At 52.5% G+C, this 26,427-nt stretch overlaps 1 protein-coding gene across 1 annotated transcript; it reads left to right on the top strand.

Moving 5' to 3' along the window:
• Positions 1-384: 384 nt before the first annotated feature.
• On the top strand, positions 385-18,970 carry LOC309683977 (NACHT, LRR and PYD domains-containing protein 12-like; the record flags this gene model as incomplete). The annotated part of the gene is made up of 11 exons (XM_082499942.1): positions 385-445; positions 559-660; positions 2,444-3,702; positions 5,701-5,793; positions 6,209-6,501; positions 7,632-7,802; positions 9,786-9,956; positions 13,490-13,660; positions 14,423-14,593; positions 17,938-18,108; positions 18,796-18,970. The coding sequence occupies 11 exons, from the start codon at positions 385-387 to the stop codon at positions 18,968-18,970; spliced, it is 2,838 nt and encodes a 945-aa protein (XP_082356068.1).
• Positions 18,971-26,427: the final 7,457 nt, after the last annotated feature.

Here is a 26,427-nt window from a genome sequence, read left to right as displayed (position 1 = left end):
CGGGCAGCCGCCAGACAGCGGCGTGTGCCCGCTGTGCACCGCAGCGCTCTGAGCCGGGTAGGGGGCGGGGCGGGGGCGGGGTGTAGGCGGGGCGGGGACGGGGTGTGGGCGGGGAGGGGGCGGGGTGTGGGCGGGGCGGGAGTTCGGGGAGGGGTTGGAGTTCGGGGCAGAGCCGGGCGAGCCCCGGGGCCGGAGCAGGGCAGCGCAGGGGAAGCGGCCGCCCGCAGGAGCGTCAGCGGAGCGCCGGGGTGAGTCTGGCTGGATGCTCCCGGCTCCCGGCCCGAGCTCGCCCGTAGCCTGCGGGGGCGGCAGCGGCGAGGGCCTGGCGAGGCGTTTCGGCAGGAACCTCCACCCCTTTTGCCAGCGCCCTCGAAGTATCGCCTGATGGCAGGGGAGGTGAACCCCCAGAACATCCATTTGGAAGCGCTGGAGGATCTCGTCGTGGGTAAGAAGTTTAAGTTTAGATTGTGGCATTTACATTATGAAGGTGCCCAGAGGCTGCCCAGAGGTTGGTTTGAGGAAACTGATGATGCAGTCACTCTTGTGCGCATGTGCGAGTGCTGGGGAATCAGAGGTTGCAGTGGATGAAGGTGGCCATCCACGTGCTGGATGGGTTCAATAGAGCCATGGCTGCTCAACTGAGGCAGGACAAAGAGGAAGGTGAGGAAGAAGGAGGTTACTAATATTTTTCTTTCTTTTTCTCTGTCTGCTCCCTGGGAAAAAAGTGCAAAGAAAGCACCTCCTCAAAGGGGTGAGAGCAGATTTCAGGTCCTAGGAAAAGGGGAGGAGAGGAGCCCAGTGCTCTCTTTGCTGGTGGGGGGGAAACTGCACAGCCCCTTCCCCTGCCCTCTTTGCCCATTTCAGGGGCTGCTGACATGATCCCTCCCTTTCTCCTGGGGTGCTACATGCCCTGCCCTCTTGATCAGGTGGGGTGCAAAAGCGCAAAGAAAGCACGTCCTGGGGAAAGGGGAGAAGGAGAGGAGCCCAGTGCTCTCTTTGCTGCTGTCGGGAGGAACTGCAGCCCCCTGCCCCCCCCGCCAGTGCCCTACTTGCCTATTTTGGGGATTGCTGCCATGATTGCTCTGGGGGGCTACATGCTCTCTTGATCAGGTGGGGTGGATTGTGGCCCACAGCTCAGGCAATTTATTCTGCTCTGGGAAGGAAGAATGTGCCCTTATGGGACCAGGGGTTCCCCAGGAGGAGAGGGGTTCAGGTTGATTTGATTTGAAAGGCTGAGAGACTTGGGTCTGTTTAGCCTAGAGAAGACCGAGAGGGGATCTCATCAATGCTTATAATTATCTAAAGGGTGGGGATCTAGAGGATGGGGCCGGGTTCTTCAGTGGTGCCCAGTGACAGGACAAGGGGCAACGGGCACAAACTGGAACACGGGAAATTCCATCTGAACAAAAGGAAAAACTTGTTTACTTTGAGGTGCCAGACCACTGGAACAGGCTGCCCACAGAGGGAGTGGAGTCTCCTCTGGAGATTTTCAAAACCTGCCTGTCCAACCTGTTCTGGGTGACCCTGCTTTGGCAGCGGGGTTCTCCTAAGGTCTCTTCCAACCCCTACCATTCTGTGATTCTGATTCTGTGATTTGCAGAGGGCAGGCAGCATTCACAGCACTTGTGTGGCAATGCCAGCACCAGAATCCTCCCGGATTTTGGGCAGGCTCCAGAGGGATTGTTGTCTGTGGGACTCTGCCACACCGCTATGCTAATACTCGTGTTCACTTCACCATTTCAGCTCCCAGTCCCAGAACATCAGCTGACGGTATGTGACATTTCAGCAGAAACAGAAGCTATGTGCAGCTATCTCAGCCAGGAGATCAGGGTGCAGAGCCATCTGTGGACCTAGGGAATACAAGGGACACTTCAGATTCTCCTTTTCTGGCAGAATTTGAAAGAAGAGCGGTGATTCAGTGAGTGATCTCTAAGCAACTGGCAGTATCACCTGCTTATTGCAGTGGAGGTTGGCTGGAGCTCCGCCCTCCGTGTCTGATTTGGGCCAGGGAATGCACCATTAACCATGTGTCTTCCATTTGAGAAATGAAGGTGGAAGTTCTCTTCTGCCTTGGTAGAGAAGACAGGGTGCTTTACAAAAAGAGGAGTATGCTTAGCAACTGTTTTCCAAGCAAATACTTACCAGTCTTTCCCATGAATGCTTTCTTCCCGCGCTGGGTTCCTTCCACCCTACTTGGTTGTACTTAATGGAGCTGTGTGAAAAGGAGCTGGTTCTCCCTACCTTCCCCAAATAGAAGGCAGAGAGGCCTGCTCAGGTGGTTACTCAGTGCAAGCCATTGTAAAGGTCTTTGGAAATCTTCTAAAGCAGTCGTGTAAAACAAGTGCAGTGTATTGGGAATGTATTGTGGGAATAATTTTAATTATGAGGCCCTAATAAGTTTTACTTTGTTAGAAGGTGGTACTTATGTTTCTTATTCGTTTAGATTACAGGCAGAAATACAGAGACCATGTAGCAAGAGAGTTCTGTGCTTTTAAAGAAGTGAACGCTCGCCTGGGTGAGAACGTGACTCTAAGCAGCAGATATGCAAAGCTGATGAAGGTTATCAAGACTGAGAACAGAACTGAACATGAGGTCCTGGGTCTCAGACAGAGACATGAGGAGGCCAGAAGGAAAGGTGCTACCATCACTGTGGAAGCTCTTTTTCAGCCTGATAAAAGAGGACAAATACCACAGATCATTGTGCTGGTGGGAGCTGCCGGGATTGGAAAGACAACGACATCAAGAAAGATCATGTTAGACTGGGCAAAAGGAGTCCTTTATGCACAGTTTGACTATGCTTTCTACATAAGCTGTAGAGAGATCAACCTTTCTCAGCAAGAGGACATGCTGAGCCTAGGTGACTTGATGTCAGGTTGCTGTCCTGATCAACGGGCACCACTTAAGGAGATCCTGGCTAGTCCCCAGAAGCTTCTCTTCATCATTGATGGCTTTGATGAACTGAGGTTTTCCGTGGATCAACCAAAATGTAAATTATGCTCAAGTGCTGAGGAAAAGAAGCCCGTGGAAATTATTCTGAGCAGTTTATTGGAGAAAACTCTCCTTTCAGAGTCCTCCTTACTCATCACCACAAGACCAACAGCTCTTCAAAGTCTGGGGCAGTGTTTAAAGGTGGAGTTTTTTGCAGAGATACTGGGTTTTTCAGAAGCTGAGAGGGAGGAATACTTCCACAAGTTCTTCATGGATGAAGACAAAGCAAGAAAAGCTATTAGCTTTGTCAAAAGAAATGACATTCTTTTTACCATGTGCCTTGTACCCATCTTGTGTTGGACCACCTGCACTGTCCTTGAACAAAAACTTGATGAAGGGAACGATCTTTCACAGACTTTTACAACAATCACAGAGCTGTATGTGTCCTACCTTTCCAGATTGCTCAAGTGCGGAAAAGATCTGAAGCAAGATCTGAAGAATTTCCTGGGCAGACTTTGCTGCCTGGCTGCTGATGGAATCTGGAAGCAGGAAATCCTGTTTGAGGAAAAGGAGATCAAGAAACACAGCTTAAATCACCCAGTTCTCTGCTCCCTTTTTCTGAATAAGAGTGTTCTAAGAAAAGACAGGGAGTGCATGAATGTCTACAGCTTCATTCATCTGAGTTTTCAAGAGTTTTTTGCAGCGTTGTTCTATGCCCTGAGGGATGATGAGGATACAAGGGGACACTCGAGGACTCCTGAGAAGAGAATAAAGGTAGTGCTTGAAAATGACAGTGAATGTAAAACACGTTTGATATTAGTTGTGCGATTCCTGTTTGGCCTGTTGAACAAGGAACTACAGAAGAAGCTGAAGGAAATAACTGGATGTGAAACCTCACCTCAAATTGAGGAAGGCTTGCTGAGGTGGACTCAGATAAGCCGAGGAATGGCTTCAAGTTCTTGTAGAGTGATTTATGACTTGAATATATTTCACTGTTTGTTTGAGAGTCAAGAAGAAACATTTGTGAGCAATGCATTGGAGCATTTCACTGAGATTGCTCTAAGAGACGTCAGCCTGACCCAATTTGATCAAAGGGTTCTCTCATTCTGTGTCAAACACTGGAAGGGTCTGGACTCCTTTCATCTTGAATGGTGCTTCCTTACATGGGAAGACCATGAAAACGAGGTCATTCCAGGACCCCCAGAGAGATCTTGTCTGTAAGTATTGTCTGAAAACCACAGTGACAAAGTTTCTTGAACCAACAGGTTGGTCTTCTCTCCCCTTTTAACAGCTAAAAATGGTAGATAAATTGTAGTTTTCTTTCCCAGCAAACTAATGCCATTATAGTGAAGGGACTCTTCCTGCTTTCCTACTAACAAAACTCTTCCCCCCACACCCTCATCATGGTTACTCATTTCATTGCTGATTGACTAAGGCTATTGTGGAGACCATGCTGATGGAGTTGAGATCTACTGTGTCAGCAGTTCCACAAAGGAGCTGCAGAGCTGTGTAGCCGTCCACTGTCTCTACAAAGCCCCTTCTCCTAGGCCCAGGAAAGTACCAAGACAGAGTGGTGTCTCTCTGCAGGAAATACGTGCACTCATCTCCACCACTTTGCCCTAGTAGAAGAAGGCACTGTGAAAGATATTTTTAAGGGCATTTTCATTAGCTCTTTCTGAAAATGTAAACTTTCTTTTTTCACTACCCCTTTCCCTGTAGTCCTTGGTCTGAAAGGCTGGAAGGTTTGGGTTGGGTTCAGAGGGAGCCCTAGCAAAGAAGCAAACGTGGGCTTCTGCATCTGCTGCTCACATCCAGAGTTTGGGCCATTTTGCATTCCTGTTTGAGTTTGGACGGGTTTAAGCTGCAGTCCTACACTTGCCCAGGTATGTGTGCGAGATGGCCACAGGCTGTTGCTTCTCCCTTGACCTATTTGACTCTATATCTGCGCTGTGCAAGCTGGCAGAGTCTCTTGTGAGTGCTGTGCTTGATCAGGCAGAGGGCCCTGGTACCCAGCTAGAAGGGATCTGTTCACCTCTCAGCAAAATGGCCAGGCAAGTGCCCAGGAGCCCCGAGTGAGCTGGAGGAGCTGCTCAGCACAGCAGAAAATGAGCCTGGACCCTGAGACAGGGCAAGAGATGGCTCAGGCTGCAGAGGGCTTTTCAGGAGTTTGGTACTGGAAAAACCATAACCCCTGTAAAAGCACAGTTTTTGTCTATATCCCCTCATAGCAGGACACTGGGCTACTGCTCTTTGCACCAGCTGTCAATACCAGGCTGGACTCAATCCTGTGGTTTTTCCCTGTGGGAGGTGTATGCTCAGTGGGGAGCACAGTCACCCTTTTCCCAACAGTGGTAGTTAATGCTCAGAAAGGGACTGCATCTTATGAAGGAAAAGATTAGCAGTGCAAGGGAAGGCTGTGGGATGTACTCCCATTCCCATTCCCTGCATGGGGACATGGGTCACTTGGACCTTGGTGTGAGCCACATGTTATGCCAAAAGCTGAGTGGGAGTCAAGTGATCGGTCACACTGAGGTATCTGTGTACAATGCACAGCATTGGTGATTATTCTCGTTGTCCTGAACGTCTGACCCAGCATTGCATAGTGTGAGCCACGTCTGGTTTTCAGATGATTTGCAATTAACTGGGAATACACACCATCCTGTTTTGAGTGGAAGGTCATGCTCCTTGATGTGCTCTCTTGATGTTTGTGAACTAGTAATGAATCCAGCTTGCCACCTCTCATGCAGACCATCTCCCCTCTCTCTTCTCTAGACAGCCACTCCAGGCAGAGCAGTCACAGTCATCACCTCTGTCCCTACTCCATCAAGCTGTAGGGAATCCAAGGAGCAAATTGAAGACACTCAGGTGAGAAAATGGTTCTGTTCCTTAGAGACAAACCAACCAAAATGCCAGACTTTCTCTCAAGCAGGCAGCTCACTGCCCACCTGAATCCTGCTGGAGAGGGTAAAAACCTTGTGTGTCTTGTCTGTGACCAGGGAGTGGAGAGGAGGAGTCGAGTCCTTCTTCACCTGATAATGCTTGTATTCACAGCCCTTGAGCCCCAGGATGGTATCCAAAGGTCCTGCCACAGGGCACTGAGGTAGAGGGGTTGTCCAGTGCTCCGCTGGAACCTGGCCCTGGTCCCCTAGGAACATCAGCTTGGGGTGGAGAAGGCAGAGAGGGATACTCGACCCCAAACCAGGGGTAGCTGAACCCCAGCTGTGTGCATGTGGGCCACGTATGGGACAGGATCAGGCTCTGCTGATCCCTGTGGCTCTAGGGCCTCTCCTCCTTCATGGAGCCTGTAAGCAAGACCAAGGCTGCTGGGAATGTGGTGAGGGGCTGCATCTGTTCCAGTGGCTCTGATAAGCCCCGTCCCCTCTTTGGTGAATCTCTCTACAGGCTGTGGCAGTGCCAGCTCACCAGCCCTGGCTTCAGGGACCTGGCTGCAGTTCTCAACACCAGCCAGAGCCTGCAGGAGTTGGACCTACAAGACAGGCAGATGGGAGATGCCAGGGTGCAGCTGCTGTGTGAGGGGCTGAAGCATCCCACCTGCCGGCTGGAGAGACTGCGGTGAGAGACCTGGAGCTCCTTGGCGTATTTCCCTGGGCAGCACTCGATGGGGTTGGGGCTGAGGCTGGGCAGCTGCTACTGCCAGCTGGGATGTGGTATCTCCCAAATGGCACTCATCAAAGAGGTGAGCTGAGAGAGGAGATGAACTCCTCAAAGGGGAGGCAGGTCATTCGAGATCGTGGGGTGAAAGTGCTGCTAAGCTTGAGGTCCCCACTGTTGTACTGAGACATGTGAGTGATATGGCTAAAGCTAGGGTGGTTGCATGGAGCTAATGTGGGAGGAAATGGATGCTGGAGCGCAGGCAGGAGGGCTGGTCTGCTCTTCCCTCCAAGATGGAAGAGAGCAGCTGGGCAGCAGAAGGATGTCCTGGAGAGACTAGTGGAGGTCTTTACATCAGCCTTTGCATGGCAGGATTTTGCAGTCCTGCCATGAATGAGCAAGCCCAGCAGTAAGGATTGGGTTGGCAAAGGGGGAGTTAGTGCTGCCACATTTTTGGTTAAAGGAGTGCATGTCCTGAGTGCAGGCAGGCTCTGGAGGACTGTAGGAATACACCTGTTTTCCATTCTCCACAGCTCCAGCCATTTGCAGAATGGCAATTAATGAGAAGGGTCTTGCCCAGATCCAGAATCATAAAGGACTTTAGGTAGGAGGGGACCTCCAGAGGTCATCTGGGACTTCTTCATGTTCAAAGCTGGGCTGACACAGTCAGTTGTTCAGGGTCTCGTCCACTGGGTTAGGACTGTTTCCAAGGGAGAGGATCCCACAGTCTCTCTGGGGTCTTGTTCCATTCTTTCACCACACTCATGGAGGGGTGACAGGGGACAGATATCTGAAGTCTAGTTAGTTTCCTGTCCTGCAACTTGTGGCTGTTGCTTCTTTTCCTTCCATTAGGCAACACTGAGAAGAGCCATTTGTTCCCTTCTGGGAAGAGATGGGTTCAGAGGAGGCCAGCGCCTGGGCTTGGAGCACGTGGTGGCTCCAGCACCAAGCTCTTGGCTGAGCGCTGGATCCCATGAGTGTGGGCAGGGTTTCTGGCCCTGGTGTGTGGGCATGAGAGGCTGGTGGGAGGTTACGTCTGTCCTGGTGGCTGTGATGGTCTTGTGGTTCCTTTTCCTGTGTCTCCCCTGCAGGTTGCGATATTGCCAGCTGACCAGCTCCAGCTGCGAGGACTTGGCCACTGCTCTCGGCATCAGCCCGAGTCTGCGGGAGCTGGATCTGGGTGATAATTACTTTGGAGACCCTGGACTGTGGCTGCTGTGCAAGGGGCTGAAGCAACCCACCTGCCGGCTGGAGATCATGGGGTGAGGGACCCAGGGCCCCTTGGGGCATTTCCCTCGCCACCTCCTGAGCAGCCCTTGATGGGGTCTGGGCTGGGACTGGGGCTGGGCAGCTGCTGCCTGCAGGGATGGGGAGAGGCTGCCATCGAGGTGAGTCTGCAACGCTGGGTCCCTGCTCGTCCCATGCTCCCTGCCTGCCTGCCCAGAGGGCAAGAGGAGTGTGTGAAAGAGGACCTTCTTTGCCTAGCCTGGTGTCTGCTGAGTCCAGGGTGTTCAGTCCCACGTTGCTCCAGTGTAGGACTCTGCAGCACCCCAGAGAGCTGCACACCTTTCTGAGGGAACCTGTCTCTCCTCCTGCAAAGGAGAAGCCTCAGGGTGACCACATGAAACACAGAGATCTCCTCTGGGTCTCACCCAGTGTGTCTGAGCTGGAGAGTCAGTCCCTGAATTCCTCCAGTGCACTATGTCTGTGTTTGCACACTGTGCACTAACAGCACCATCTCTGGGTAAGCAACTGTCATGGTTTAACCCAAGCCAGCACCTAGGACCACACAGCTGTTCACTCACTCCCCTCACAGCAGGATGGGGAAGAGAATCAGAAGAGTAAAAGTGAGAAAACTCATGGGTTGAGATAAAGACAGTTTAATAAGTAGAGCAAAAGCCATGCACGCCCAACAAACCAAGGAATTAATTCACTACTTCCCATCAGCAGGCAGGTGTTCTCCAAGACAGCAGGGCTCCATCACTCATAATGGTTACTTGCAAAGACAAATGCCATAACTCCAAACATCCCCTCCCTTCCTTCTTCCCCCAGCTTTATATACTGAGTATGACATCACATGGCATGGAATATTCCTTTGGTCAGCTAGGGTCAGCTTTCCCGGCTGTGTGTCCTCCCAACCTTTTTATGCATTCCCAGACTACTCGCTGGCAGGGCCAGTATGAGCAACAGAAAAGGCTTTGACTGCTTAGCAACAACCGAAAACATTAGCGTACCATCAACAGTATTCCCATCCCAAACCCAAAACATAGTACTATATCAGCTGCTAGTCAGAAAGTCAGCTCCATGCCAGCTGAAACCACAACAGCAGCCAAGACCCACAAGGTTGGGTTAACCGGTGGCAGCATCCACCCCCAACAGCAGCCTGTCACCTGCTACTATATACTCACCACTTCTTCCTGGTGCTGCCGCCTGGCTCAGGTTTAACTGCCTTGAGTGCTTCACTGAAGAAGGGCCCCATCCCCTTGCTAGCTATGACAACACTGAATCTGTTCTGGGATTGCAGATCTTGGGGTGAAGCAGGAGCCTTCCCTGTGGAGGCGGAAGTTAAAAGTTAGCCTTCACCATCCTAGGATTTTACACTTCCCACCCTAACAGATGTGAGCTCCTGCCCCTCTTCCAGTATGGGACAGCTGCAGGTTGGGGCTGTTGAAGCTGCAGGGTCTTGGAGAAGATCTGGTCCATCATTCACCCTACTGTAGCCTTTGGGTATCTGTAGTGTCCTCCGGGTCCCTTCGGTCCATTAACTTCTGCCCCATTCCCCCCTGTGCCCTCTTGATCCCACCCCTGAGATCTCTGAGCACTATCCCAGAGCTGCTGAGCCCTTCAGACTTTCATCACACCGTCATGCGGCATGTCATCATTTGGCTGCAGGTCTGTGCCCCAGTGCAGCCATCTGTGGGGCAGGGTTCTCCTCTGACCTCCATCTGTCTCCTCCTCTGTTCTGGCCCTGCTGTCCCTCTGCCAGCAGGGTTTCTGTGGGACCTGGCGCACGGTGAGTGCAAGGCAGGGGGCAGCCAGAGGCCCAGTGACCACGGGGAGCATTGCTCAGCGTTAGGACAGGGCAGCCCCATGGCCGGTGGGGACTGGGCCCCACTGTCACCAGTGCCTAGTGGGTAGGCCTGGAGGGGTCAGCTGGGACAGGTGAGTGGGGATGGCAGGGCTGGGTGCATTGGTCCTGGTGGCTGCGATGACGCCTGGCTTCTCTTTGGTGTGTCTCCCCACAGGCTGTGGTACTGCCGGCTCACCAGCGCTGGCTGTGGGGACCTGGCCACCATGCTCAATACCAACCAGAGCCTGCGGGAGCTGGACGTTGGCGCTAATGACCTGGGAGATGCTGGGGTGCAGGTGCTGTGCGAGGGGCTGAAGCATCCCACCTGCCAGCTGCAGAATCTGGGGTGAGTGACCTGGGGCTCCTTGGAACATTTCCCTGGGCAGCACTCAATGGGGCTGGGCAGCTGCTGCCTGCAGATGTGCGGAGAGGTTGCCATCGAGGTGAGCCTGCAACGCTGGGTCCCTGCTCGTCCCATGCTCCCTGCCTGCCTGCCCAGAGGGCAAGAGGAGTGTGTGAAAGGGGACCTGACCTCCAGGCACCTGTTTTCCCAGCCCTGGTGTCTGCTGAGTCCAGGGTGTTCAGTCCCACGTGAGCGGGCACTGGAGGAGAGCAGAGGACAATGTCCTTGTGAAAAGGCAATCTTCTGCCACAGCCAACTCGTTGCTCCAGTGTAGGACTCTGCAGCACCTCAGAGAGCTGCACGCCTTTCTGAGGGAACCTGTCTCTCCTCCTGCAAAGGAGAGGCCTCAGGGTGACCACCTGAAACACAGCGATCTCCTCTGGGTCTCACCCAGTGTTTCTGAGCTGGAGAGTCAGTCCCTGAATTCCTCCAGTGCACTATGTCTGTGCACGCTCTGACCACGGTCACAAGTTGATACAAGCTGGGTCACTCACCTACCTTTCCAGGCTATTGCTTTTCTCGTACAGCCTTCCTGGCATTGAGGTTTGTTGGCTCCGTGTCATGTTTGCAAGCCCCAGATCATGACCCCATGTCTCAGTTGCCCCTGGATCCCTTTCTTTGGACAATGGGATTCAGCTTGGCATCTCTTGTGACTGAAATGGGAGCAGTATCATGAAACTACCAAGGAGAACACAGTCTGAAATACTACGACGTATGCCTCCTCTTCTCAAATGATCTCCTGCATGAATCAGAATGGTTGATCATAGAATCATAAAATAGCCCAGGATGGAAAGGACCCCAAAAGATAATCTGATCCAACCTTTTGTAGGAAAGGGAACCTAGATGATATTATATAGCAACTTGTCCAATAACATCTTGTAAACATCCAGCAACTGGGCTTCTACCACGTCCCTGGGAAGGTTGTTCCAGTGGATGATTGTTCTTACTGTAAAAAATTTCTTTCTTATGTTCAGCTGCAACCTCTCCCAGTGCAACTTGTACCTGTTGCCTCTCGTCTTCCCTGTGTAGCTCCTTGTGAAGAGAGAGTCTCCATCCTCTTTGTAGCTACTGTTTAGGTACTGGAATACTGTGATGAGGTCACCCCTGAGCTTTCTCTTCTCCAGCCAGAAAAGACCTAACTCCTTCAGTCTTTCCTCATAGGGCAAGTTCTCATGATCTCCTATGATCATCTTCATGGCCCTCCTTTGGACCGTCTCTAGTCTGGCACGTCTTTCTTGAATTGTGGAGACCAGAACTGGACACAGTACTCCAGGTGTGGCCTGATAAGCATGAAGGAGAGTGGGATGATCACATCTCTAGCTCTGCTCACAATGCCCCTGTGGATGCAGCCCAGGATCTGATTTGCCTTCATTTGCTGCAGCAGTGTACTGCTGACTTGTGTTCAGCTTGTTGTCCACCAGGACCCCCAGGTCCCTTTCAGCAAGGCTGCTCCCCAGGCATACTGATCCCTGTCTGTGCAGGGCTCTTTGGTTATGTTTTTCCAGGTACAGGACCTTGCACTTGTCTTTGCTAAACTTCATACAGTTTTTGATGTCTGCTTGGACAGAGGAAAAAGGAATCTCTACACAGAAACTGGATTGAAAGTTGCTCATTGAGGTCCTCTGAGAGAAACAAAAAAAAAAACATCTGCCATGCACTGCCTGAGGGAGCTTGACAGAAATCCCTCACAGAGGCAGCCTGTGCCAGCTGAGATGACCTGCAGGATTCTCTGGTGCCCATCACCTGATGCTGAGGGGCAAAGACGGGCAAGACACTTCCCACAGATGAGAGTGAGAAAAATCTAAGGCTTCTCAGCAGAGAGGGACCTTTATAAATGGGCAGAACTTGTCAAGGGAGGAGAGTAGTAGTATTCACTTTTTTGAGATCATTGAGTAGATAGAAAAAAGTGCTGCTAAACTTGTGATTCCCACTGTTGGCTTAGGGCAGGAGTGTGATACCATGGAAGCTTGAGGGGATGCATGAGGATAAGCTCAACATGAGCCAGCAGTGTGTGATCGCAGCCCAGAAGGCCAACCATATCCTGGGCTGCATGAAAAGAAGTGTGGCCAGCAGGTCAAAGGAGGTGATTCTGCCCCTCTACTCCGCTCTCGTGAGACCCCACCTGGAGTACTGCATCCAGCTCTGGAGTCCCCAACATAAGAAGGACATGGACCTGCTGGAGCGTGTCCAGAGGAGAGCCACGAGGATGATCCAAGGGCTGGAGTATCTCTCCTATGAGGAGAGGCTGAAAGAGTTGGGGCTGTTCAGCCTGGAGAAGAGAAGGCTCTGGGGTGATCTTATTGCGGCCTTCCAGTACCTAAAAGGGGCCTACAGGAGAGCTGGGGAAGGACTTTTTACTCGGGCATGTAGCGATAGGACGAGGGGGAATGGCTTTAAACTGGAAGAGGGCAGGTTTAGATTGAACATTAGGAAGAAATTTTTTACTTTGAGGGATGTAAGGCACTGGAACAGGTTGCGCAGAGAGGTTGTTGAGGCCCCATCCCTGGAGGTGTTCAAGGCCAGGCTGGACGTGGCCTTGGGCAACCTGGTCTAGTGCGAGGTGTCCCTGCCTATGGCAGGGGGGGTGGAACTCGATGATCTTCAAGATCCTTTCCAACCTAAACCATTCTATGATTCTATGATATCGAAGGCAATGGCAGAGGAAATGGATCCTGGGTCACAGGCAGGTGGGCTGGGCAACTAAAATGGTCTTGCCTGCTCTTCCCTCCAAGATGGAAGAGAGCAGCTGGGCAGCAGAAGGATGTCCTGGAGAGACTAGTGGAGGTCTTTACATCAGCCTTTGCATGGCAGGATTTTGCAGTCCTGCCATGAATGAGCAAGCCCAGCAGTAAGGATTGGGTTGGCAAAGGGGGAGTTAGTGTTCCCACATTTTTGGTTAAAAGAGTGCATGTCCTGAGTGCAGGCAGGCTCTGGAGGACTGTAGGAATACACCTGTTTCCATTCCCCACGCCTCCAGCCATTTGCAGAATGACAGTTAACGAGCAGGGTCTTGCCCAGATCCAGAATCATAAAGGACTTTAGGTTGTTGTTCAGGGTCTCATCCACTGGGTTAGGACTGTTTCCAAATGTGAGGATCCCACAGTCTCTCTGGGGTCTTGTTCCATTTTTTGACCACACACATGGAGGGGGGATGGGGGACAGATATCTGAAGTCTAGTTAGTTTCCTGTCCTGCAACTCATGGCTGTCGCTTCTTTTCCTTCCATTACGCAACACTGAGAAGAGCCATTTGTTCCCTTCTGGGAAGAGATGGGTTCAGAGGAGGCCAGCGCCTGGGCTTGGAGCACGTGGTGGCTCCAGCACCAAGCTCTTGGCTGAGCGCTGGAACCCATGAGTGTAGGCAGGGTTTCTGGCCCTGGTGTGTGGGCATCAGCCCTTTGAGAGGCTGGTGGGAGGTTACGTCTGTCCTGGTGGCTGTGATGGTCTTGTGGTTCCTTTTCCTGTGTCTCCCCTGCAGGTTGCGATATTGCCAGCTGACCAGCTCCAGCTGCGAGGACTTGGCCACTGCTCTCGGCATCAGCCCGAGTCTGCGGGAGCTGGATCTGGGTGATAATTACTTTGGAGACCCTGGACTGCGGCTGCTGTGCAAGGGGCTGAAGCAACCCACCTGCCGGCTGGAGATCATGGGGTGAGGGACCCAGGGCCCCTTGGGGCATTTCCCTCGCCACCTCCTGAGCAGCCCTTGATGGGGTCTGGGCTGGGACTGGGGCTGGGCAGCTGCTGCCTGCAGGGATGGGGAAAGGCTGCCATCGAGGTGAGTCTGCAACGCTGGGTCCCTGCTCATCCCATGCTCCCTGCCTGCCTGCCCAGAGGGCAAGAGGAGTGTGTGAAAGAGGACCTTCTTTGCCTAGCCTGGTGTCTGCTGAGTCCAGGGTGTTCAGTCCCACAGGAGCAGGCACCGCAGGGCAGCCTTGTGAGAAGTCCCTCTTCTGCCAGGGCCAAGTCACCCTGGGCTGGGCCACACGGCTCCCTCCCAGTCCATGCTTTTGCTCTCATCTCCACCCTGGATGACGTGCAGAGTGCCAGGGCTCTTGTGCAGGCCCTCTTGTGCAGGCCCTGTGTTGTCTCTGCCAGCTCGGCCTGGAGGTTTGAGCCATGTGGGGCATCTCCTGTGGCTCTAGAGCGCTCTGCCGAGCCTTGGGAACGCAGCCACACAATTACTGCTCCCATGGCAGCATGACTAGCATGCCCACTGAGATGACTTTGTGAACAAAACAAAGTGCCCAGAAATTCTCATTTCTTGTCTGTAGCCTTGGGGAGTGCCCAGTGACTGGGGAAGTTCAGGGCCATGGACTAGTGGGACTGAACTGGGAAGGCTGGTGGGTGGGTACACCTGTCTCTTGGTGGCTGTGACAATCCCATAGCTCCTCTTTGTGTGCCTCCCCTGCAGGATGCAGTGGTGCCAGATCACCAGCGCTGGCTGCAGGGACCTGGCCACCGTGCTCAGCACCAGCCCGAGTCTGCGGGAGCTGCACCTGGGTAATAATGACATTGGAGACGCTGGGGCACGGCTGCTGTGCGAGGGGCTGAAGCATCCCTCCTGCCGGCTGGAGAGGCTGGGGTGAGGGACTCGGGGCTCCCTAGGATTTTCACGTGCTGTTAACACTCCCTCTCCCCTCAGTCCTTTTGCCCACAGTCTTCTTGGCCCCCAGCTGCCATCCCAAATTTCAGGGCTCAAGTACAGGCCTCATGTCATCTCGGAAAGCTGCATGTGGATATCAGGGGTGTGTGGGGCATACCCCATGGCACTTGAGTTGTTCAGTCAGCAGCATCCAGCCCTACTGCCTCCCTTACAGCAGTGTGACCGCTAGCATACACACCGAGATGACTGCACAAAACAAAATGGCCAGAAATTCCCATTCCCTGTCTCCACCATGATGGGCCCAAAGTAGTGGGAAGGATGCTTGGGGATAAACACCAGCAGGAATCATTGAGGAGACGGGTCTGCTGAAAGGTCTTTGGCTTCCCTTTGGTCTTGTGCTATGGACCGGAAGCCTACAGACAGCTGGAGCGCAACAGTTGTGCTGCCGGAGCACGACTTCTGGGGCCAGCTCATTGCAGAGGAACCCAGTTCCCACCCTCTGAGGCTGCTCCACAGGGAGAAATGGAGCACAACGACTGGGCCAGTCCAGAGGTGTATCTCAGAAACATGCCACTGACAGGAGTGAAAAGACTCATGGAAATGCTCAAAGAGAAAGTGCCCCTGCCGTTTCCTTCCTCTACCGCTGCAGTCTTCTGTCAGCTGATCTGTGTGACTCCTGGCTACCTGGGCATCTCCAAACACACACCTCTGTGTTTCCAGGCAGTCCCTCTTGCTGGACTGTGCGCTCTGAGCCATGCTTCTCTGTCACAGTCCCCACTGTGAGGACACTCTCTTGGGACTTCTTGGCCCAAGGAAGCTTCAAAACCCAACCCAGAAGAAAAGGTTCTCTGAAGCAGGAGGCTCATCTTCCCATCTCCATTCCTCATAGGCTCTGCTGTGGGCAGCACAGACCCCATCGGTGCAGCTGTACCTGGGAGCCAAGACTGGGGGCACACGTGCAGAAAGACACCACGATTCTCTGTGACACACTCATGCAGACAGGAGGGCATCACATTGGCAGCCATTTCTCAGCCATGCCCAGCACCAAGAAGCATCACTGCCATGTCACTGTCACATTTATACACTTTGATGAGCCTGGGCCTTCTCTTTTCCAGGCTAAACTGCCCCACCTCCCTCAGCCTTTCCTCCTATGACAGATGCTCCAGTCCCTGCATCATCCTTGTGGCCTTTTGTTGGACTCTCTCCAGTATGGCCATGTCTCCCTTGTACTGGGAACCCAGAATGGGACACGGCACTCCGGATGTGACTTCACTCCAGTGATGAGTAGAGGGGAAGGATCACCTCTCTCCACTTGCTGGCAACACTTCTCCTATTGCAGCCTGTGAAATCCTCATCCTTTGTTGCGGCAAGGGCACACTGCTGGCTCATAGTCAGCTTGGTGTCCACCAGCACCCTCAGGTCCTTTTCTGCCAAGCTGCTTTCCAGCTGGTCAGCCCCCAGCCTCTCCTGGTGTACGGAGTTACTCATCCCAGTATGAAAGACTTTGCACTTCCCCTTGTTGAATCTCATGAGGTTCTTGTCATTCCCTTTCTCCAGCCTGGACAGGTCCCTCTGAATGCCTGCATGCTCACCTGGTCTGTCAGCCACTCCTCTACTTGCTGAGGGTGCGCTTGGTCCTGGTGTGTAATGAAGACGTTGAACATCATTAGCCCATGTCACCCCCTGGTGTATACCACTGGTGATAGGCCTCCAGGTGGACTCGGTGCCACAAGCTGTTCAGCTGCTTTTAAATCCATCTCACTGTCTGCTTTCCTAGCCAACAGTCATCAGTTTGTCTAAGAGGGTGTTGCAGAAGACAGCGTCAAAATCCCTTCTGAACTTAAGCTAAATGACATTCAATGCTCTCTCCTCATCCACCAAGTCATTCATTTTGCCAAAGAGAGCTGTCAGGTTGGTCAGATATGACTTGCCCTTTGCAAATCCATGCTGAGTACTGCCAGTCCTGTCCTTCCTGTGGTCAGAAGTGGTTCCCAGGATTATTTGCTCCATCATCTTTCCTGGGATGGAGGTGACTAACCAGCCTGTAGTTCCCTGGATCCTCTTTCTTGCCTCTCTTGAAGATAGGGACAACATCTGCATTCTTCCAGACCTCAGGAACCTGCCCTGATCATCTTGACCTTTCAGAGATTATCAAGAGTGGCCTTGCAGGGACACCAGTCAGCTCCTGCAGCCCTTGTGGGTGCAGCCCATCAGGTCCAGGGACTTACCTATGTCCCGCTTGTTTAAACATTCCCCAGCCTGGTTCTCTGCACCAAAGATAGATCCACCTTGCCCTGGACTCTGCCTTTGGTCTCAGGGACCTGGAATTGCTGAAGGCCTGTCTTTCTAGTGAAGACTGAAGTGAAGAAGGCATTCAGTACTTTGGCCTTCTGCATGTCCTTTGTGACCAGGTCCCTACTCATTATTCAGCAGCAGGCCCACATCTTCTGTATTGTTCATCCTGCTGCACATGTACCTATAGAAACCTTCCTTGTTGTCCTTTACATCCTTCACCACGTTCAACTCCAGTTGTTGGGCTTTGGCTTTGCTGACCTGATTCCTGCACGCTTGGGCAGCATCTCTGTATTTTTCCCAAGCCACCATCCTGCGCTTCCACCTCCTGTATGCTTCCTTTTCATGTTTGTTAGATGGTATGGTTGTTGAGCTTGGAGGAGGTGATCCTTTATTGTCAACCAGCTCTCCTTGACCCCTCTTCTCTGGCAGACAGTCTCTCATGGGATTCTTCCATACAGATCTCTGAACAGGCCGGAGTCAGCTCTCCTGAAGTCCAGGGCTGTGATCTGCTACGCTCTCATGTAAAGAGCAAGTCCCCCATCTTGCTTTCCCAGCATGTCCATCTGAAAAAGCCTGTACCCACTCACCGCAGCACTAGGGTCATGTGAGCTATTCCGCTATGACTCTGTGATCCCAATGAGCTGCTAAAGCCCTGCGACTGCACGCAGACCTCCAATTCCTTTTGTTTCTTCCCTCTCCTGCACACACCTGTGTAACAGCCCTTCAGAGAGGTGCCCGGCTGTGCTGATTTCCCAGGAAGGCTGTGGGAGCTCTCCTCATTGCTGTGCCCAATAGGCACTTCCTAAAGTACGTGGATATTCTTGGGCTGCCCTGGGAGCAGGCATTGTCTCCAGCACTGGCCCCTCACTGGCCAAGGTGTGTGAATTCTGTGATTATTGGTGGGATTTGTAAACATTGCTTTTGGGCAATGGCCTCATGAGGTGTGTGCATCTGCCTGTGCATCTGTGCGCATCTGTCATCCCAGCTGCGAGAAGACCTGTTGTATTCCTGATTTGCTGTGCCTGCAGGTTGTGGTGGTCCCAGCTCACCAGCGCCTGCTGTGGGGACCTGGCTGCAGCACTGAGCACCAACCAGAGCCTGCGGGTGCTGAACCTTGGTGGAAACAGCCTGGGAGATGCTGGGGTACGGCTGCTATGTGAGGGGCTGAAGCATCCCGCCTGCCGGCTGGAGAAACTGCGGTAAGGGATGTTGGGCTGCTCAGGGCATTTCTCCTGGGCAGCACTAGGGGCTGGGGCTGGGGCTGGGCAGCTGCTGCCTGCAAGGACAGGGTGAGGCTGTGTCCCTGCCCATCCCATGCGCCTTGTCTGCCTGCCCAGAGAGCAAGAGGAGCCTGTGGATGGGGAGTCCTGGATCATGCTATGAACTTCCTCCTTCCCTCATTCCCTTTCTCCCTCCCTTCCCCTTCCCCATCCCCATCCCTTTTTCTTTTCCTTTTCCTTTTTTCCTTTTCCTTTTCCTTTTCCTTTTCCTTTTCCTTTTCCTTTTCCTTTTCCTTTTCCTTTTCCTTTTTTTTCCTTTTCCTTTTCCTTTTCCTTTTCCTTTTCCTTTTCCTTTTCCTTTTCCTTTTCCTTTTCCTTTTCCTTTCCTCCCTCCCTCAGGCTCATTTGCTCTCATCCTTCTCCTTCACACCTCCGAGAAGACCCTTTTGGTCCTTTCTGTGAGGGGATTTGCTGTGGGGAGGCCAATGGCAGGTCTGGGAGGAAGCAGTGTCTCCTATGCTCTCCCCTCATTGGCTGTGTGGTGGGTGTGTCCTGAGTGTGGGTGGGGTTTGTCTGGGCATTGGCTGGGGAGGGGCTGCTGAGTGGCTGCGCCTCCCATGGGGGCTGATGACACCTCTCCACCTCTTTGGGGCATCTCCCCCGCAGGCTGCGGTGCTGCCGGATCACCGGTGCCGCCTGCAATGACCTGGCCGACGTGCTCAGCACCAACCAGAGCCTGCAGGAGCTGGACGTGGGTATTAATGACCTGGGAGATGCCGAGGTGCGGCTGCTGTGCGAGGGGCTGAAGAATTCTACCTGGCGGCAGGAGAGCATGTGGTGAGGGACCTGGGGCTCCTCGGGGCGTTTTCCTGGCTGCCCCACAGGCAGCACTCGATGGGGGTGCAGGGATGGGGAGAGGCTGCCATCGAGGTGAACCTGCAGCGCTGGGTCCCTGCTCATCCCGTGCTCCCTGCCTGCCCAGGGAGCAAGAGGAGTGTGTGAAAGGGATGCCTCTCCAGGCATCTTCTTCCCTTGCCCTGGGTCCTTCACCCTTGGGGTGGCTTGCAGGTGTAACCTGTGTGGTGGACCGGGTGGATTTTCACTTAACGCCCAGAGAAGTTCACTGGTAGCTCCAACTTTGCTATTGCCTTGGTTCAGCCATGTCCAGTCAATTCCTGGCCATGTTATCATCCTACCTGGACAGTCATATCCCATTTCTAGAATTACCACTCAAATATGTACCTCTTTCTTGAGGTTGTTGAGAGGTTGAACTACATTGCTATTTCATGGTGTGAGATCTGAGGTTGGACTTAGGTGGTTGTCCTGTCCCCAGCCAGCATGGAGCAAAGACTCCATGTCTCCAACACCGGGAGATCTTTCCATTGAGAGAGTGGGTAGGTTGTTTCTCTTCTCAGTGAAAGAAGGGTTCTGTTATGAAGGTCCTTATTCTGAAAGAAGGGCAGGGTCTTTTCAGTCCAGGCTCATTTGTGGGGCTGCTGACGGAGTTTTCCCAAGACCACAAGGTCTTGCACTGTGCTGTTTTGGCTGGAGAATCAACTAAGATGGGCACCCAGCTTGGTTCCACTGGATGAAGCACAGATGAGTCTCAATTACTTGCACGAAGGGTGTGCTGATTGTGGTTTGCATGCCTTGAACAAAGAGGAATTTCCTTGGCAAAGGGTCTTCAGGGGAGCAGAAACCCTCAGAGCAGCTCAGCCTTTAAACCTCCCCACTCCCCTCTCCGTGACAGCCCATGGGCAGGGAGAGCAGCAGTTGGGGAATGGGGATGACAGCAAGAGGGGGCTCAGGCAGGCACTTGATGAAGCAGAGGTGTTACTGGTCCCTGGTTGTACAGTGCGCTTAGGGTGTCAGGCGGTGGTTGGTATCAGGCAGATTTAACAGTTCTTCTTCTCTGCTTCCCTCCAAAGGTTGATCAGATCTGGATTAAATGAAAGAACACAGCAGAAGCTGGCTCCCTGAAAGAGGAAAAGCCCACGTGGAATAAATGCCACATTTCTGGAGCAGGATGGTCAGCAGGCAGGGTCTCTGTCCTAATGATGCTCTCACAGAGATTGGCTAAAAGGGAAAAGTGAATTGGGAATGGTTGCTGCATTTATGGATATTGCCTTTAAAGCCAAAAAGGGGTTACCAGCATGTCCGGTTGGGATGTCGCTGCAGTCTTGGCTGACTGGCATGACGAGGGTGGGAGATGCTGCTTGGGACTGAGTTCTGCGCAGGCATGAAGGGGTCCTGCCTGGATCTCCGTTAGGGCGGGAGGGGAGCAGGGGCCAGAGGGCGTTGGAGTAGGGATGTAGAGAACAGCACTGAGGCTCTGGGTAGGCCCTCCTTCCTGAAGTTTCTGCCAGCTTCATGTATAAGGATGGATGATTTCCCTGTTCCCAGGAATTCTGATTTCAACAGTTCTGATTTGACAGCTTCAAAGGTTACTTCTCTCTCTTTTGTTTATCTATGCTTTTATCTAGAAGAATTTTTTCTGATTTTGCATAAAGGGCCTGACGCTGGGATCTCCTCAGGTTGTGGCATTTTCCTCCCTTCCTGTAGTCAGTGGCAGTCTCTGGACTCTCCTAGTGCCAGACAATCCCCAGGGATGGCACCCAGGAAATCTGCTTCTCACTCCACAGCCAACAACATCACAGTGGCAAAGTAGGGCTTCCCTGAGCTGCGGAGACATCTTCTTCTTTTAACTCCCTTGGACCCTCAGTAAATCCCTGTAATTACTTGTCCAGGTCCTTCCTCCTCCTGCCTTGCTGTTCTCCTGTGTGCGTAGTGGCAGGATTAAGGACTGGTTCTGTCACAAGGGGACTGTGGAATGAATAGGCAGCAGTTTGTACCTGTAACCACGCAGACAAGACAGGCCTGCCTGAAGGTGCCTGAGGGAGGATTCACAGAAACGCAAAATCACAGAATGGGTGGGCTGGAAAGGAACCAAACCCCCTGTGTCAGCTAGAGCAGGTTGCCTAAGTCATGTCCCATCAGGTTTTGAATATCTCCAGGGACTGAGAATCCACAACTTCTCTGGGCAGCCAAGTCTGATCCTCTGTCACACTCACAGTAAAAGAAAGTTTTTTCTCATGTTTGCAAAATCCCAAAGTGCAGAGTCCGGCACCTGGGGAGGTATTACCCCGTCCACCAGTACATGCTGGGGGCAGGCCGTTTGGAAAGCAGCATTTGAAGCCTCCTGCGAGGCTGCAGGCTGGGATGGGGGAAGTTGGGATTGTGTCTCAGCTGGGAACTGCTCCTGGCACAGGGCTGCACCGCAGAGCCCAGACCCTTCAGTGTCTCTGCCACCACGGGTGGGTCAACAGAGAGGAGCAAATCCCTTCACCTGCAACGCCTCTGCCACCCACTGCAACACTCCTGTGTGTGTCACATCTGTCCCCGCCTGCAGCAGCAGGAGCAGGGAAGGGGCCAGGCAAGTAAGTGCCCTCCCTTGGCTGAGGTGCCCCAGGCTCCGATGGCGGGGGGGTGGTGGCCGGGACACGGGACAGCAAAGAGGGGCTCCTGGGCCTGGAGTGCTCGCAAACCCTCACCCAGGCACGGGGTCTCCTCCTGCACCCCTCTGCCCGCCGGCATCCCTGGGGTGGGGTGATGGATGGCTTCCCCCCATCTGGGGGCCGGGGGTGGAGGCTGGCCGAGGGACCCTCCTCTTCCCACAGCACCAGGGACTGTCCCCACACCCACACTGTGCCCCAGGACACCTCCACCCAAAGGCTCTGCAGCACAGCAGGCGAGCACACACGGATGATAACCAAAAGCTTGGTGGTTCAGCCCCCCGGGACAGGGCTGGGCTCTGGGCAGTGTGGCCGGGGGGCTGTGCTGGCTGATGGTCTGGATCTGTCCCAGCTGAGCACCAGCCTCACAGAGGGGCTGGGGAACCAAAGCTGGACCACACTGACCATCATCTCCTGGAGTGCACCGGTGGTGGCAGGGATGGACTGCTCATCTCTTTTCTGCTCTGTGCATGTTGGGTGCCAGCGCCATCCTCACCAACCTCTGGTCAAGGTTCTTGTGCTGTGAGCCCTTGGCCCGGTGCAGAGGGGACAGAGAACACAGACGTAAACTCTGGGTGCGATGTGCAGGAAGGGCAGAGGAAGGCAAATCTGCAGAGGAAAAATGACCGCTGGTCTCTGAGCTGGAGCTGCTCTGAAGTCGCGCTGTCACAGCCCGTAGCTGTCCCCGCTAGACCCCGGGGAGTCACTACTGCCACCTCTATGCCACAGTCGCCCCTTCAGGGGGAAGGAGCTGTTCGCTGCGGGTCTGTCCATGCTGTTTCGCTCCCTGCTGATGCCCAGAGAAGAGCACGTATGTATTTCACCCAACATCGCAGCAGGGAGCAAAGGGGCCAAGAAACTCTGCTCAGGAAAGCAGGTGAGTAAGCAAGGCTGGTGCTGCAGAGGAGACAATCCTCCCCTGCGGGAGCTGTGCTATACTCCAGGCACTCGGGCCCAGCTGAGGCAGTCGTGCAAGCGCGGCAGCAGAGTGGGATGTCAAGGGACGTCAGGAGCTGCTACCATCTCCAGTAAATCCAGCCCAGGATCCTCCTGGGGTCCTGGACTGTGGCGCACTGTCCCACTCCAGGTGCCGGCGGGGAGCCCCCCACTCATTCTACCCTCCCCAGCAGCTTGTTTTGGGGACACAGACCGTTCCTGCTGCCGTGGCTGGAGATTAAAGACTCCTACTGGCTCCCACAGCTGCACTGGGAGCTCCAATAGCTGCACTGGGAGACAGCACAGCCCAGGGAGAGCCCTGCCCTTGGTCTGACTCCAGCAGCCAGCACCAAATTCCACGCATGAACACGCAGGTGTCACCTGTGCTGGCACTTGGTCCTTGCAGCACACAAGCACGGGAGATGGTGAGATTAGACAGAGTTAAGGTTTTAAGAGGTAGGTAAAAGATGGAATAGGAGGAGGGAATAAGACAGGTCAGACTGCGGTCATCAGGGCAGGGCTCGTCCAAGGGGGGCGCTGACCGCCCCCTTTCACCCCCTGTCCCTTCTGCACCCCGTTGTCTGTCCCTCCTTCGCTCGCCCCCTGCCCCAGCGCCCTTCCCCCGACTCCTTCACCAGTTTGCACAGTCCCACCAACCCCTCTGACCCCCTTGACCCACCAGCCTGCATCCCGCTGGTGTATTTCAGTATGACGACTAGAACTGACTCAGTGCTAAAATGCCCTGGATGTTTCCTTTACACAGGGCAAGCCCAGACTGCACCATCTTTCTTCTAACAATTAACTTGTTTATATTTCACATGAGTGAAATGCAAACTTCAACGGTTGTCTGAGTAAGTCCTTGTTCCTTAAAGCAGCTAGTCCTGAAAAACACTAAACCAAATTTCCTTGTACTTTGAAAAAAGTCAGGACAGGTGACCTTTCTCCGAAGGCATGAGGCAGAAGCTGTCTGCTGAGCCCCGTGCTGACCTGCCTTGTCTTCAGAAAGCCAGACAAGCCAAATCATGGAATCATGGAGTTTACAGAGTTGGGAGGGACCTCTAGAGATCATCTAGTCCAACTTCCCTGCTAAAGCAGGATTGCCTAGAGCACATGACTCAGGACTGCATCCAGGCGGGTCTTGAAAATCTCCAGGGAAGGGGACTCCACAACCTCCCTGGGCAGCCTGTGCCAGTGCTCTGTCACCCTCAACGTATAGAAGTTTTTCCGTGTATTTGAACGGAACTTCCTGTGTTCTAACTTGTGCCCGTTACCCCTCGTCCTGTCACTGGGAACCATTGAAAAGAGCCTGGCTCCATCCTCCTTCAACCCACCCTTTAGATACTCATATGCCATAATAAGGTCTCCCCTTAACCTTCTCTTCTCCAGGCTAAAGAGTCCCAGCTCTCTCAGCCTTTCCCCATAAGGCAGATGCTCCAGCAGTTCCCTGTCCCTCTTGAACTGGGGAGCCCAAAACTGGACACAGTATTCCAGTTGTGGCCTCACTAGTGCAGAGTAGAGGGGGAGAATGACCTCCTTCAACCTACTGGCCACAAAAAATATGGAACGCTTCACAAATTTGCATGTCATCCTTGCGCAGGGGCCATGCTAATCTTCTCTGTGTCACCAGATGCAACCAAATGTTTTTTATTCATTCTCAGTATCTATATACCTGTTCCTTCTTTATAGTTCGCATTAGATAGTCATAGAAATGTAACTCTGTACCTTTTTATGACATTTTTAAAAAAAAAGTATTTGATATATTTACATACAGCAAATTACTAGCCTCCAAGACTTTGAGGAGATATAGATTTATAATTATGAAAAAGATTGAAAATTTGAAATGAAGGAATGTTTGTGATACATGGGAATCAAACAAGCTAAAAATACACCTGAAAATATTTTAATTGAATTTTAAAATGTTCTTTCATGGCAGTAGCTTCAGTTACTTGCACTACATCAATTCCTGCATAACATTCAAGTTGCTTTCCATTTCTAAAATAATTGTTCATTAGCAAGTGCTAGAATACAGTTTGTTCCTAATAATTAAAAAAAAAAAAACCACCAAGTGTAAAACATTTGTAACTACTACTAAGAAAATAACACTTCAGCCTAGATTAGAATTGCTAACTTTAAGGACCGAAATATATTTTCTGATGTAATATTTTTGTTATGTTTACTTGCTCATTTATACATTTCAGCAAAAAGCACTGTGTATTGTGGTGATAAGTGCAAAAGAGAGGATTCTAGCCTAACAATGCAAGGGACTGCACAGTTTATAATTTATGCTGTAGTAAAAGTAAACAGAGGAATAATAAGTAAGGAGTATTTGAGTTATTACAAAAGAGTTTGATAAGATAAAAGAGAAAGAAACGTGCTGTATTTCCTTCTTCTGTAAGAAAGGCTAAAAATGCTAGATGCACCTAACAGAAATGTCTACTGTCATTTCTTAGGTAAACAACTTTGACGCTCAAGGCTCAAGTGGTTCAGGCTTTGACAGATAACCTCGCTATTGTTCATATCCCTTTTTTCCCGAATACTTAGCAGTGTTGGGGATTTTTTATTGTACCCCTTGAGGTGAATTGAACACATTTGTGCTTAAATATATATATCTCTAAAAATAAAATAATGAGCAATGCATGGGGCGGAGTCCTACGGCCATGAGCGGTCCTGCAAGGAGTCAGCAGAGACGGGGCAGGAACCAGTCCCTCACAGGCACTGGGACCAGCACCCACCCAGTGAGCATCGCAGGGGGTCCACCCAAGCCCCACTCTGCTGCCCAGAGGTGGCCCCTGAGCTGGCTTGCGTTCCAGGACTGCAAGCCCAGGCTGCTGCTTATCTCACCGACAAGGGAAACTGCCCCCTGGCATTCCTGCTTCCAGCCAGGTTAACCCCTTCCACAGCCAGACCATCTCGCCCTCCAGACCAGGCGACAAATTACAGGACCTTCTTCAATTACCAAGGGGTTATGGATCCTATGCCGGAAGGCACTTAGAAGTAACACCTCAGTTTGATCGCTGTTGTATCTAAATCCCTTCCAGCAACTAGTAAAGATCCCTAGTGGATGGCATCCCTACAGGTGTTCATTCCGGCACCTGGCTTGGCCAGCTGCACAGAATCACAGAACCGTCGGGCTTGGAAGGGACCTTCAGAGATCATCCAGTCCATCCCCCTTGTTAGTTCCCCAGGAGACCATATATTACCTATGCCATTACTGTCGTGGTTTAGGCCAAATCGGCTACTGGGGACCTGGGGCACCCCAGATGGGACCAACAGATGCTCCTCTCTACCCCTCTTCAAAGAGAGAGGCAGAGGAGGAAAAAGAGACGTATGAGTTTAGAAGGAACTAAACTACTTTAATGAAATATTAATAATAAAATAAAAAGAAATAATGAAATATATACAAAACCATATCAAGCTCCCAGGATGACAATCACGACACCAGCTGGCACTGGGGCAGTCCCAGGCTGGACTTAGTGATGGACGGGAACTGGATTCTGGATCTGCATTCAGGATCAGGATCACAGGCAGATGAACAGAGTCCTCCTCAGATGTCGGCCATTGAAGGAAGAGCGCTGACCCTTTGATCCCTCAGCTTTTATACTGAGCACGAGGCAGATGGGATGGAATACCCCCTCGGTCAGTTTTGGGTCACTTGTCCTGTCCACTCCTCCCTGCAGGTGGGACTCCGCTATGCTTTTCCGCTTCCGACCCTCCAATGGGGCAAATAAAGTGAGCCGCCCTTGGGTGCTATAGCAATAAGTATAAGCAGGAGCCTCTCTGCATACCATGCCTGGGCATCAGCTATCAACACAGGTCTTATCACTCTGAGAGAGTGACCATTGTCTGCACA

The sequence above is a fragment of the Vanellus vanellus genome (assembly GCF_965231255.1).
Source record: "Vanellus vanellus genome assembly, contig: HAP1_SCAFFOLD_35, whole genome shotgun sequence".
Taxonomy (NCBI): Eukaryota; Metazoa; Chordata; class Aves; order Charadriiformes; family Charadriidae; genus Vanellus; species Vanellus vanellus.
Note: the sequence above shows the minus strand (reverse complement) of the source record. Positions and strands in the feature narration are given on the sequence as shown.